This window comes from Rhizophagus irregularis, chromosome 26 (assembly GCF_026210795.1).
Source record: "Rhizophagus irregularis chromosome 26, complete sequence".
Taxonomy (NCBI): domain Eukaryota; kingdom Fungi; phylum Glomeromycota; class Glomeromycetes; order Glomerales; family Glomeraceae; genus Rhizophagus; species Rhizophagus irregularis.
This window is the reverse complement of record NC_089454.1, coordinates 1310209-1326039: the sequence shown is the minus strand read 5'-3', so window position 1 is coordinate 1326039 and position 15831 is coordinate 1310209. Positions and strand designations below refer to the sequence as shown.

At 32.8% G+C, this 15831-nt stretch overlaps 1 protein-coding gene across 1 annotated transcript; it reads right to left on the bottom strand.

Moving 5' to 3' along the window:
- Nucleotides 1–3048: 3048 nt before the first annotated feature.
- OCT59_017464 (uncharacterized protein) lies at nucleotides 3049–3974 on the bottom strand (the record flags this gene model as incomplete). Its single annotated transcript, XM_066137507.1, has 3 exons — nucleotides 3049–3071; nucleotides 3138–3603; nucleotides 3936–3974. The coding sequence occupies 3 exons, from the start codon at nucleotides 3972–3974 to the stop codon at nucleotides 3049–3051; spliced, it is 528 nt and encodes a 175-aa protein (XP_066004085.1).
- Nucleotides 3975–15831: the final 11857 nt, after the last annotated feature.

Below are 15831 nucleotides of genomic sequence, written 5' to 3'. Positions count from 1 at the left end.
TTTACAGAAAGAAGTGTTTATTTGGAGCAACTCTGAGCTAAAAGACGTATACAGTATTAACTATGAGCTCACATGGGCTGAGCAAAAAGATAACATAGTCACCCAGTTGCTTCCACCACTTTACAAACTTGTAAATAAAAAATATAAAGTCTCAAATAGTGATTTATTAAAGATGTTATATGGACGTTGGTGATCTCGCCATCGTGTTAGTAATATTAGAAAGCAAGGGGAAGCCCAAATAAAACGTAACAAAAGAAGAGCAATGAAGAATTCAAGGATGCAGGATGTAAATTATTTAATTAACAGAAGCTATTAAATTTAGTTTTTTTTTTAAATTAATTATATTGTGCTTTATAATTAACATTGTTAGAAAAAAAAAAGAAGAACAAACGCGGCCAATTACCTAATACAAAACAAAGATAAGTACATTTGCCGATATCCTGAAAAGGATCTAGTTCAAATTTTAAAAGATTCAGGCTACCATTCCGAAGAATGGGAGGAAACCGACGAATATGATGAAGATGATGAAAATGATGAAGAAGAAGTAGTCACAAAAAAAAATTCGATATATATTTATGAAAGATGGTGGAGATCTCCTGCTGTATGTATATTTTATTATTTTTTATCAAAGTATAAACACTAATTTATAGTTTAATTTCTTTATTTAAGCTTCAACGTTTATTACATGATCGTATTGATCCAACGGTAGAGTTATTAAGGAAAAAACCACCAAACTTAAAATGTAAAAGAGTTCTAGACAAAACAGAAACAGCTAGTGTGCCACCTGCCGGCGCACCAAGCTGGTGTTTGAATAGAGAAGCACTTGAAAAATTCAACCGTTTAACCAAAAATATCCCGGTTTATGATTATGATACTGATGAAAGCATTATTCAAGACAACAATGGTGCCGATGATGATGTTGATAATAACGTCGTAAATAACAAAAATAACAACAAAAGGAAAAAAAAGAAAAATAAATCTAAATCAAAAAATAAAAAATCAAAAAAATAAATTTTACAATTATTACACTTTTGCCTAAATAGGTTTATCGTAAAAAATACTAATCAGACTTTAATAAAAATCAGAATTCAAACATTTTCATTTAATTTTTTTAAAAATTGATTGATTAAATTAAAAATATCATGGTTTGATAAAGCTATAGATTACAGTTTATTTTTTATTAATAAACAAGTTACGGTACTGATTACTTTATTACAGTAACAATTTAATTACGGATAAGGTATTTAATAAGATATCAAAAACTGATTAATAAAATTTTCTATATTAACATACGATAAATTAGATTAATGAGCTAAATACGATAATATTATTTTTTCAAAAAAATTAAAATGAAAATATACACAAATTTTTGTTTTTGGTATGTAAGTCAAATTAAATTACTATATGCTTAAATCATAACTCATAACCCAAAGTTGAGGATTAACCGGGTACCTTGCTTTAGATTCAGCGACACTTCCCAAGTCAGATGAGGTGCTACAGGTACGCTTTAAGAAAACTCGCTATGATAATAAGGATAAGTATATTCGAAAATACCATTTATGAATGAACATAGGATACGATGAATAATCTCAAATAGAAAAATAAAAAATAAAAAAATAAAATAAAATAAAAATAAAAATATAAAAAATAAAATAAAATAAAAAAAATATTTTCAATTAAACAAAGCATCCTCGTTCCTTCCTGGAATTCTCATTTGACTAAATTATTATTGTTTGTAATTTGATCCATTTGAATCCACCATAAATTGCCAGACAGGGCGAACCCTTATTAGACAATTATAGCTTCATCACCAAATGGCTGCGATGTGTTTAATGATATGGCAACCTGTTTAATTCATTTTTAAATGAGCAAACGTGGCCATAAAACTCATTAAAAAGGTAGGCTACAGAGTGCAATGCAACCTACCTAACCTAACAAGTAGGTCTAAGGGTTAGGGAATAAAATATACCCTAAACCCACGCAGTTGGTATGGAAATAAAAGTTTACAAACGGAAGTTTCAGACTGTGCCTGACGACAAAATGGGTGAGGTGCAATCAGGACTTTTTCCTCTAATCCAGCCCGGAATTATAGAGGCAACATTGTTATCGTACAAAGCACATCGACGAAAACGTCTCTCAAAGAAATTAATCAATAAAGAGTATACTTGGGCAATAGCCAATCTTCATCATCACCCTATAAACTCCAAAAGGACAGGGATCAGCGCAGGCATTTTGGCTTACGTATTTCTTTAAAGATTAATTAAATTGAAAGATAGGATCCAAATTCAATATGACTGAATCGATCGCCTCCGGTTATCAAACTTCCATCAGAAGTGATCGCTAGAATCAAAGATACCAATAATCACCCTTATCAGTAATGATCAAACTAAAGATGTTGGAAAAATAAAATCCGTCATTTATATGGAATTAGTTTGTATTACAATTTTATTACGATTTGGGTAAAAAAAATATCTCCTTAAAATTTATTTTTTTTCAGGTATCCTGGCTATATGGAAAGATTCCTAATATGGTAATAGTACAATACACCTTATACGCCATTTTGCAAATTCAGTGTAATAGTTTACAAAGAAAAAAAGGGGAATGTATTTATTTTTTTGCCATGAGAAATTTAATTACAATAAGTGGATTTCAGAAAATCGCGGTAATTTGAATAATTTGTATATGCTTTTGATAACGGGTTTGAAGTTTAGGTATTCTCTGGCCGCACTACGATAATATTAAATAAACACACAAATTTTTTTAAAGATCGTACAAATATCGGTGACCGATATATATTAGATAACGGATTGGTGACTAATAGTTTGGATATCGGACACTTGGTAATTTACATTTTTTTAACCATATTTGAAATTTGCGCATTATGTGACAAATCGGGTACCCGATATGTTGTTAATATGTAAAAATGCCCGATATGTACCTAATTAGTCACCGATATATAGGTACCCGATATGTGTGAGATAGATCATTTTTTGACCTGTGTTAGTGAATGTTTGACCCAAATCAATCCTTCTCCTTTCTGGTAACGCATCATATTTCCAAATAACTTCCTTCTATATAAAATCAACAATATCAGTTAATAAATATATATAAAATTAATTTGGGATATCCTTATTTACCCTTAAGGCTTGCTTCTCTTAAATCTTTTGGCATATCACTCTTCGTCAAATAAAAGGGAGTATTTGAACTATTTGAGCTATAGGAGCTGTCCGAATCACTTGAATCGTCTGAACTTGATTGGACTGGGGCTTTTTCCTTTGCTTTATCACTGATGGCTTTTCTGGAATTTTTGTCACCATCGTTAGTATTTTTTTTTGGTGGCCTTTTTAGTACCCTGTATTTTTCATTAGTAGCGCTGGTTACAGCGCTTTCATCTTCTTTTTCATTAGTGGCGCTGGTTACAGCGCCAGCGCTTTCATCTTCTTTTTCATTAGTGGCGCTGGTTACAGCGCTTTCTTCACTTTTTTCACTAATACCGCTAGTTACAGCGGTGTCGCTTTTTTCCATTTTAATTGTTATATCCTCATCTGACGATATAAGAATTGGTTCATATTCGTATGAAAGACCAATAACTATAAGAAAAAACTGGTATGAATATAAGATAATTGTTAAGAATGTTTATTATTATATTAAAGCGGAATCAGTTTATATAAAAAAAAATCAATAACCGTAAAAAAGAAACTGACAATTACAATCCACTTTCAAAAAAATTTTCAATCATAAAAGATGACTGGCAGAAAGCTGATGAACTTATTTATCATGAGTTTTTTTATAATCGGCACAATTTTTATTGCTGCTTACAGACTAATTACTCATGCATGATTACCTTATAAGAAAAACAATCAAATAAATTATATTGGAACTTTTTTATTGTAACTTTAATGCTGCAGTGGCGTATTGGTTAGGGAATGTAATACCTGGATTATATTTCTGAGTTCAGTACCTGCTGTATGCATTACTTTCCAGAATATTTGACCATGATCGTGAGTTCTCTGGACCGGTTGACTTGGATGCCGTGAGTCCTTTGGACCGGCCCGAGTCTTGATATTCTGATCTTTTTTGTATATTAACAACAGTTGAAGGGTTATTTAACTATCATTTTAGTTACTTGAATTGAAATAGTCGTGTAACTAATTAATTACTCAAAATAAAAATATAATACATCGTACACTTCCATTAAATGTTAAAGTAAATCTGCATATTTAAAATTTATATTTTCACCAAACAATAGAATTCTATTATACCAGTAAAAATTCTCACAAATGAAACTGCCTATCTATTGGGATTACAGCATTATATGTGATAGGATTCTTTTTGCCAATTACAAATTCACCAGATACAAAGCGACTATATAGGTAATGAATTGGAATTAAACAATCTCGCTCCATCTCATAAAATTCATTTCGCCAAAGTTCAATATTTGAGCTTTTTTCATCACCATCAATACTTGTATAAAATCAGGTTTTCTGGTTTGGCGCCGGTTTATACCATTTAACAAATATTAATCAATGTGTTTAAGTTCACCCGAAACTCTCACAGTATGTTCAAAATAATACTGTACCTGACCTGGAAATAAGTCAGTCGTTTCATTGTTTTGGATAAATTTCACCAAAAAATTCGCATTTTTCAGGTATCGGGATGCCAATGCTGATCCAAACACTTCACAACTATTGCATCTCTTGAACTGGTTGATGTTGTCTCAGCAATTGTTACAAATTGCAAGTCATAAGCAATATTATAATATTCGGTTAGGATTTGATAAATATCATCAGGCAAGGCAACCCGATTTTTACATGGTGTAAGCATTTCTCCAGGAAATGGTTCGCTACTAACAATCGTTTCATCAACTTCTTGGAAGAATACCTTTCTAAATTGATACAGCTCAGTGTAATTAAAATTATCATAAGCTGCCAACTTCCGGAAGTTAAAGCTTCAACAAGCTTAACATTATTTGATTGAACGGATACAAAGTTATCAAGTCTCCAATTCCGCATTATAATTCGTAAAAGTTCGGGTTCAATTTGATGATTACTATTGGGAAAAGAGCCTATTGATATATTATTTAATAAATTATTAGCAAGCTTAAACGATTAAACAGTTCACAAAATACCTACCGAGGATACCGTTCATTCTTTCAAAGGAAAAACACCAGAAAGAATATAATGGATCATAATCCTGACAACAATCGGCAATATGAAGACACAAATGGAGGTTTGGGGTTATTCTTTCTGAACCATAATTTTCTTCAATTAACGTTGCAACTTTGAGCAAATGTTTGTGAGCTTCGTTCAATATGTCACAGTCAATAATTCAATAAACTAGCAGAGAACAAGCTCTAACGAAATTCCCCAAAATTTGTCGATCTGGTTCAGCAAGCAAATCCCACATCAACGGGATAGCATAAATTAAAACAAACGTTTTCAATTGGTCAGCTGTAAATCCAGAAAATCCTTCTCCAGTTGCGATTTTATTTGGAATATGCCCCAAATCCATGGATATTTGTATGTATTTTGCTCGCTTTTCCATTTTTCTAGATCTTGTTTCGTGATCTTGTTGCCATCGATCCATAATTTTTTAATTATCCAATGGGCTATTCTGAGGAACAAACAGTGCATTGGATCTACGACAAGGTACCTTATCGGATTAAAATACGGCAATCGAAGCAGTTCGGACCATCTAACATGGGTTGAACTCACATGACGTTTTCTTTCCTCCTCAGATTTACACAGTCTCTAAAGCTCAGCATTCCATCAATGTTCATCCAAATCTCTTTCTACAAACCAGTCAACCATATCATCAAAGCCACCAAAATTTGACTTATTTCTATTTCCATTTGAATTTGCAGTTTTATAACACCTATAGCAGCTCACTGATGCTGATATGTGACCGCAGAGCTTCCTCGCCGCAGGAATGTCATTCGAACAGCATATTAATGCCAATCGGATATTTTTTTCAGCGGCGGAAATCTCAATCCCATCCCAGAACTCTAATAAATCATCAACAATCAGAGCAAGATAATGGTTAATTTTGTGTAACTTAACCTCGCTTGGTCCTGGTAGTAGACCAAGTGTCAACATATTTTCTTTTTTAAATCTAATTTCACGCTGTAGGTTACAAATAACACCATAAATAGCCCCACAGCACTCGAAAGGCTGAAACCAATTGAGATTAATCATAATTCCCAAGTTGGAATCTGCAGTCTCCGGTGTAAAAAATGGGACGTCTGAAGTGTCTGGAAAAGTTTTCCAGATTTTACCGTCATAAATATCTGCTAACATACCATTATTTACATCCAAATTGGTCCATTTTTGCAGTTGTTGCTTGAATTCTGGTCTCTGGTACAAACTGTTTATCTGTATTTTCAAATTCGGCAATGGAAATAACAATTTGGGGCATCTTTTATTTCCATTACCTGCACAGTTAATTCCATTCTGCAAAATTTTTCCTTCAGTTTCATTGGAAATTCTATATGCGTACATTTAAATCCTTCATCCGCAACAACATCAGCTATATTATATAATGTATTACAGCTCGGACATACTGCGTAAGTCATAATTGGTTGTTGATTCGTAATAACTTGGGAAATCTTTGAATCTCGTCTGATTAGCATCCATTAATACTTGATGAAAAAACTTTATTAAAGAATCTAGTGCAACATCTGGCAAGCAAAATCTTGCTTGATATTTGAATATCCATGTTAATATCCAAGAATCCGCAATATTAACATTTGTGTCGGGATATGCAAATTCTGAATCATTTTTGAGCGCAGCAAATTGTTTAACAGAATCATCGTCCAAATCCATATTGTCTTCTGGAGAAATGTCACCTTCATATTCATACTCATTAATCGGTTCATTCCTTTCCTTATTGGTTTCTAGTTCTCGAAACTGGTCTTGTCTACGCTAGGGGTTCGATCCGTAATTTGGTAAATTCGGATTGATCCGCTCATTTGAATAAAAATCGGATATCCTTATCCGATGATTTCTGACGGATGGATCCATAAATTTATCAGATTAAGGATTGCAGATCATCCAGATTATAATCCGGATTGTAATAATATAAAATTAAAAATTTTAAAATTATGTCAGTCTTTCAATCTTAGCATTAAATTTATTTTTTTTTCGCAATTCATTTTTCTCATTTTGGACTATTTTCACACTGCCTTATACTTATTTTTATCATGTTCCTTTTGCCCTCAAACCATTCCTATTTCATTCCTTTAGCCCCTTACGGGACTTTTGCTATTTTTTTTTCTGAATTTTAAAACCTTTACTATGGCAGATAGTTCAGATTTTTATCCTGACGAAGATTTTAACTTTGAAATACCAGATGTTATCTTGGAACAGCAAATCGAAGCACCTGGAAGTTCAGAAATTTTGCATGAACCAGTAGTTACTAGAAAACTACCTGTCGTTCAAAGAACCCTTTCCTTTTCCACAATATCTTCAGGAAACAAAGAAAAAGGTACTGAAGTTTAAATTTTAAAATTATAAATTGCAATAAATTATTATTTATTTTATTGATGTAATTGTTTTTTATCTAGGCAAAGGAGCTGAGCTTCCTGAGATTAATAGTAAATATAAGCGTAAAAAACCATCATTTACTCAGGAATATTTTGAAAAGGAGGTTAATGATAAAGGTGAAGACATTCGAATTTGCAATATTTAGACGGAAGTGGTATAAAATGTGGCCAAAAATATAAGTGCAGAAAGAGTGGAAGTTTAACAGGCAATCTTATCGTGCATCTTAGAGACAAACATAATATTGTATCATCTGATGATGCAGATATTTCAAAAAAGGTAAATACAGCTGTTGACCGTTATGTATTCATTAAATTTTTTTTTAAATACTGTCATATTGTTAATTTTTAGCCACGCAACTCTAAAATTACTGATTTTGCACGAAATCATAAACCTCATCCTAAACATATTCAAAAAAGACGTGAAGAAGCAACCCTTAAATGGATGTTACTTACAAATCAACCTTTTTCTGCAGTTACTAATGAAGCCTATAAAGAAAAAATGGCAGAATTCGATCCTTCCTTTATTAGTCCAGGAGAAAAAAAAATTAGAACAATGGTTGTTAAGAGTTATAAGTTTAATCGGGAAAATTTGCAGAATCTCCTTACCGAAACTGCTGAAAATGTTTCTCTTACAATTGATCTCTGGTCCAGTAGAGCCAAGCATGGATATTTAGGAGTTACTGCAACTTGGATTACGTCAAAATTTGAAATCAAAGATACAATGCTAGAAAATAAATATGTCCTTTTCCACATACTAGTAACATTATTGCCAATGAACTTCATAAGTGTATTGAAGCATGGAATCTTGGAAATCAAGTGACTTCAATCACAACGGATAATGGATCTAATATGGTAGCAAATTTCCTTTATTGAATCAGAAAAATGGATGTGAAAATATCTGACATCTTCCTTGTACGGCACACACTCTCCAGTTGGCAATTGGAAAGGGATTAGCTCTAGCAGAAATTTTGGTAGCACGCACAAGGAGACTAATTAATTTTTTTCAATATCAAAAACAAGTGGAAAGATTAGAGCAGGTGCAGAGAAAACTTGACTATACAGATATTTTGCGTTGTATTCAAGATGTATCCACACGTTGGAATTCATCGTACTATGCGTAAGATTGTTTATTTTTTTTAAAGGATGCTATTACTCAACTTCAGGCCGATTTATCCACATCAACAGATTGTGAAATCAAAAAAGATGGAAATAGATTGAAGAGATTGTTACTTACGGATGATGAATGGGAGTTGCTGGACCAACTTGTTGATTTGCTAATGCCATTTGAAGAAGCAACTCATGAATTTTCTGGAAATTCATATATTACCTTAAGCCGAGTTATTCCAATAATTAAAGAAATGATTTTTGATTTAGCTACTGAAGTACCGTCAAATAATGATGATTTTTTGAATGAGGATACCATATTTGGATCGGAAGCCCTAGAAATACAACAGACTGACTTTGATGACGATGAAGTTATAAGTAATATTACAAAGAAGAAGATTTCAATTAAAAATCCATTAAATACAGTAGGTATTTTGGAAAAAATAAAACAAAATATTTATAATGCATTGATATATTACTGGGATATTCCAAATGATCTTGGCTTAATGGCAGCTTTATTAGATCCTCGTTATAAAAACTTAGATTTTCTAGATGATGATGAGAAACAACGAATTGTCCAAAAACTCCGCAGTGAATTGGGTGGAGTAAAAACATCAACATCCGAACCATTAAACAATCCATCAACTCCACTTAATGCAGAATCTTCTATGCGTTCACATAAAGAGTATCGTCAACGGTGGCAAATGAAAAATAAAAGAGGGGATAAATCATATCCAAATACACCAATTATTTGAAAATCCTTTATATTGGTGGAAATTACGATTACAAATGTTTCCAAAACTTGCCAGAATTGCCCAAAAGTATCTTGCAGTACCAGCAACGTCAGTGTCAAGTGAACGGTTATTTTCAGATGCTGGAAATCTTATTAATACTAAAAGGACCAGTTTAGATACAAATTTGGCAGCTAAAATGCTTTTTTTAAAAAGAAATCTTAATACAATGCATGCTTTTGCATCAGAATGGAATGATGAAATGAGTCATATTGAGATAGATTAAGGGTTTCAGTTTCTTAAATAAAATTTTTTCAGTAAAGTTTTTTCAATAAAGTTGCTTCAATAAAATTTTAAAAAGTATAATTTTTAAAATTATTAAATGAAAATTAATTATAATATTTAAAATAATTTATTTTTGCGAAATATAAATTAATAAAAATAATAAATTTTGATTTTTTTAAATTTGATGGTCAGGTTGATCCGGAACTTACATATTATCTGTAAAATTTTCAAATCCGGATTATTATCCGGATTTGGCGGATACATTAAAGGGAATCTGAATTTGTATGAAAACACCCTACATTTCAAAAAAGAAAAACAACAATTTTATCATTGCAATTGTTGTAGATTCAACAAAAATATGCCATTAAATAAATCCGATTTTATTTATGCAGAATGGGGTATCTTCTAAAGAAGTATGAACAATGACTCTAGGCTAGGAATTATGTCGATTGGGGAAGTATTCGTGTCCAATACGTTTATTGAATTATATAACAACTGGCTGAACACAGATATAGGTAAAAATTATAAAGCAAATAAATTAATTGCTGTATATGTCACGAAGCTAGACCTAAGCTGGACTGCAAATAACTTTCGGTTGGTGGATAACCTTAATGTGAACTTGCAGTTTGTGAAAAGTTAGGAAGACACAAGATTAAATTCATCATTGAATAATTTTCTGTTTTGATGTTTAGTGGGGTTTTCTTTTAGTTTTTTTAAATATTTTTAATTTGTAAATTCATGTAGGGATTTGTTTTTCAGTTATACAGTATATATATATATATATATATATTTCTTTCTTTTAAATTTTTTTGTTTGCTTAATAAATAATAAATATTCAGTTATTCTCATTAAAAATTGCATGAATTATTGTTGGATGATTTAAACTATATAATAGTCTAATGCGGCACGTAGTGCCGCATTAGACTATTATTTATAAATAAACTTTTGCCTCATCAGCATAAATTTACAAGACGCTCCTTCAAATATGTCGCTATTTGCAAATATATTGTTATAATTAGAGCTCCGAAACCTGACCCGACAGATCAGGTGACCTGATGGGTTGACCTGAAATATTCAGGTCAGGTCATCAAATTCATGACCTAAAAAAACTCTTTCTCCTTTTCATTTTTACAAAAATTTCTGCAAAACTTTTTTTATAAATTTTTTCACTTTATTTAAAATTTTTTACATAATTAAAAATGGCTAACATGGGAAACTCAGTTGAGAATATGTCTGTTGATGACTTTTTAGAGTTCATTTCAGCAGAAGGGGAAACGTTCTTATCTTATACAACATTTCAGCTTGGACAGTTTGTTGAGAACGGTTTCCTCAAAACTTTGTTTGATAAAAACCCACAGCGACCTATGGATAAAGCACAGCTTTTAATATATGTTTGGCGAGTCTGCCAACCCAAACAACTTTGCGCAACAGGCGGCGGCGATGAATATACAACCAACCACCCTTTCACTATTATTTTCTATAGCCCTTTACGCTTCGTCCAGGTCGTGGAATAATTTTGCTACCTGCGCCTATACTAGATTTGGTGATATGGGTGATTCAGAGTCGGAATGTCCCTCCGCTGATGACGAATTTGGATCTACATTTTTATCAACTCTGAAAACTACACCAAAACCAGTACATGTTACACCCCCAATACTGCCTGATGTGGAAATGACTCCTGTTGATCAAACTGTGACACCCGAAACTTCCCAGAAGAAAGATAAACAAAACGCGCCATGTTGCAAAAGATAAACAAGTTATACACCAATCATTTATGGCAAATCCTGAAGCACAAACCCCGGACAAACAAAATACCCTTTTCTTAGGGGCAAAAACTACCGCACCTGGGGTTACACATATACTGACAGGATACAAAGAAAGCGATGACGAGCGAGAGCAAGTCAGAGATATTATTATATACAACATTCCGTATACCTGGAACGTTGAAGAAATCTTAGGAGAATTAACGTTATGGGGCAAAACTATTAAGTTGTCATTAAAATGGCAACACAAATATCAGACTCTTAGAGTCAAAATAGTTTTAAACTCATTTACCTTTCCCCAATTTAACAAGTTCTGGACGATTGACTGGGAGGTATACCAGTGAGATGGTTCCCTGCAAGTTGGACTTTACGAGAAAGAAAACAATGCGAAAAGTTCCAAGCTGTCATTCACGATATTCCGGTTGACATGACGATGGCTACCTTGTGGGCTGACCGTAAACCACAACCGTTTTTAACGACGTGCAGTGCTAGCGCGTTTAAAATTATACAAACAAGTAAAGGTAAGAGGAAGCTCGTAAAATATTTCGAGAATTGGGAGGCTACACTCAAAGCCTTAGGAACTCCTCAAGTTTGCCTGGAGAATCACTAGGAGTTGCGATGGTGTCAACACTCCTTACCTACCTTGAAGAAAGCACCAACTAAACAAAAGGCTAAGAATGTTCCTGACAAGGAAATCAAACAATTATTGGCTAATGCCAGTTCGATCAAAGTTTAGTCCTTATGGCCAGAAAGCTGTACCATCAATGATTTCCAAGAGATTATTTTTAAGCTTATGAATACGATCTGGCAATTCTTCAAAATTAATTACAGAAGGGTAATTATTTGCCACGCCATCTGAAGTGACTGATATCTCTGCAAAATGAATAAAACAGAAAAGAAGCCTGGAAAATCCACGCAACAGTCTGGTAACGTTAACCTTAAGAAGAAGGACCAGAAATTCTCAACTAGTGCTAAGAAGCAAGCCAACTCTACTAAAAACCCGTTGAAGGATCCCAAATCCCAGAAGTCAAAGTCCAATAAGAAGTCTATGGACAAAGGAGGTAATAAGGATAACACAGTGGTTTTAGCAGAAATTTTATCCTTACTGCGGAAATTAGTATAGTTATTTCTGTCGGTTGACTGCCGGCGATTCTTACTTTTTTTTCTTAATAATTTAGTAGTTATAAGAATAATAGATTTTATTCAGAATAGGCAAAATTCTTTTTTTTTTTATCTTTGACTGGGAACTCTCGCTAAATTAGTGTTTGAGTGTCTTTTTTTGTTCTATTTGGTTCGTAGCTTGAGTTGCGGCTAAGCCTGCGTTTCTTGTGGAGCGAGGCTAGGTGACCCTTCAATTCGTTCGAGAGGTTGGGTTTTTTCATTAATTTGGAACTATGGTTTTACTTTGTAGACTCCTGTTCCTATGTATCGTAGGACCCCAGTACTAGTCTTTATTTTAAAAATAAAAATAAAAATAAAATAAAATAAATTCATGACCTGACACAGGTCGGGTCAGTGCTGGTCGGTACCTGACCAGACCCGTTGACCTGACATATATTTGGGTCAAATAAATTAAATAACGCCAAAACTTATAATGATTCCAGCGGTTTTACATGTAAAATTAAAAAAAAACGCTAAAACTATCAGTTTCGGCATTTTTACATGTAAAATCAAAAAGAAAAATGCCATAACTAATGATTCCGGCATTTTTACATGTAAAACCAAAAAAGAAAAATGCCGGAACTAATTATTCCGGCGCTTTTACATGTAAAATCAAAAAATAAACGCCGAAACTATCAGTTTAGTCGTTTTTACATGTAAAATCAAAAAGAAAAACGCCAGAACTAATGATTCTGGCGTTTTTACATGTAAAATTGAAAAAAAACGCCGAAACTATCAGTTTCGGCATTTTTACATGTAAAATCAAAAAGGAAAAATGCCGGAACTAATGATTCCAGCATTTTTACATGTAAAATCAAAAAATAAACGCCAAAACTATCAGTTTCGGTATTTTTACATTTAAAATCAAAAGAAACCCGCCAAAACTAATGATTCTGGCATTTTTACATGTAAAATCAAAAAGAAAAATGCTGGAACTAATGATTCTGGCGTTTTTACATGTACAATTGAAAAAAAATGCCGAAACTATCAGTTTATGCATTTTTATATGTAAAATCAAAGGAAAAATGCCAGAACTAATGATTCCGGCATTTTTACATGTAAAATTGAAAAAAAAATGCCGAAACTATCAGTTTCAGCGTTTTTACATGTAAAATCAAAAAGGAAAAATGCTGGAACTAATTATTCCAGCGTTTTTACATGTAAAATTGAAAAATAAATGCCAAAACTATCAGTTTCGGCGTTTTTACATGTAAAATCAAAAAGAAAAATGCCGGAACTAATGATTCCAGCATTTTTACATGTACAATTGAAAAAAAAATGCCGAAACTATCAGTTTCGGCATTTTTACATGTAAAATCAAAAGGAAAAATGCCAAAACAAATAGTTTCGGCGTTTTATATATAAAAACAAAAAGTAAAAAACGTTACAAAACGTTTTTTTACAATATTTAATAATAAAACTTCAAGTAACCTGAGTTACCCAAAGTGACCCGAATACTTTCGGGTCAAATGGGTCAGGTCGGGTCAGAACGGTTTACCCGACCCGACCTGACCTGAAAAAAAATTTTAGTTCAGATTAACCAGGTAACCCGACCTGACCCAACCCGTTCAGAGCTCTAGTTATAATACGTAAATAGTCCAATTTTATTAGTGATCTGGATCATCGAAATTTAATCTGATTGGTCAGATTTCTGTTTGATTACGATAAATATGGAAATAAGCACATTTTGTTTACAACAGGAAACAAATATTTTTTTTACCGTTTTGCCTATTTGCAAATTTTTCTTTTTTTTGCCGTTTGCCTATTTGCGAATTTTTCTTCTTTTTGCCGTTTTGCTTATTTGCAAATTTTTCTTATACCATCTTACGAATGCGTTACCTATTTTTTGTTTATTTTTGCTTATTATATCGCCATTTACTTTCTACGTCCATAATATATGGTGTAAAATTATTGGACTCGTTCACTGACAATGGTTGATATACTGGTATGTCAGTTACTCAGCTGAACGAGTTTATAACAAATTAATAATAATAAGCACTTTCACATTCAACAATCGTAAACGGGAATATTCCAATTTTATTCTGGAGACAGATACAGAATCTGTTATTTATCGCTAACCTTCACTATTTCCTTTTTGTAAAACAGGTTTCATTGAGTTGTGTTTCAAATATCCTCCTGTTTTTATAGGTGCGAGAACATGCCAATTTTTTGATGAATTTAATGCTTCTTTGCTCCTCACACTCAATTGAAGTGAAATATAGAACGACGTTGCATATTTCTTTCGATTTTCATTTTACTGAGTGTAACTTTAAAAATGGTAAGCGAATATTTGTACTGATCTTCACTTCTAACAAAATAAACTTTATTCGTTTTTAGCGATCAGAAATGAAATGTATATATACCGATTTTGATAAACTTCATTTAGAGGCAAGCCTGACTGATGGGTCTAATGGTATTATGGTAAGTAATAATAGGTATACTTTTTTTGATATAACATTCTAGTTATGTATTTTTTTTCATGCATATTTTTACATATAGTACGCTGTGGTCTGGAACCACCCAAGATTTTTGACTACCTAGGGATGAAGTTGTAAGGTGCTTGTACCTGATAAACTAGCCTCCTCTGATCTAGGGTCTCATTAATCAGGAGACAATGTGGTTCCTAAGTACCTTCCACATCAAGGGCGGACATTTTTTGTAAAATCACACGTTGGGAATACTATCTCGTAACGGATACTTCAAAGACAAAAGGAGCGAAAAGCCTTCAGTTTGTTGTTAGCGGTGAAGATATAGTGGTCGTGCCATTTAATGGTTGCGTTGATTGATTAAAGGTGAGTTCATTCCTAGCACAATTCGTTTAGATAATTAACATGACGGTATCTTTAAATTGTTCCTACTTTCAGCAATCGGCAAATTCGATCTCTGATATCAGTCACGTCTAAATCGGATATCGCATGGCAAATTGCATATAGCGGTGTATATAACACCGATACTGTAAATGGTACTATCATATGGCTGAAACCAATCAAAATTCAGCATCAAGCCAAGATGAGAATTGGACTTCGACTTCTAAAATTTGGGATTCTTCAACGAGTCTTTAGTAGATTTAGCTTGCTTCTTAGCACTAGTCAAGGAATTCTGGTCCTTCTTCTTAAGATTAACATTACCAGATTGTTGCACGGATTTCCTGGGCTTCTTATCAGGAACATTCTTTGCCTTTTGTTTGGTTGGTGCTTTCTTCAAGGTAGGTAAAGAGTGTTGACACCATCGCAACTCCTAGTGATTC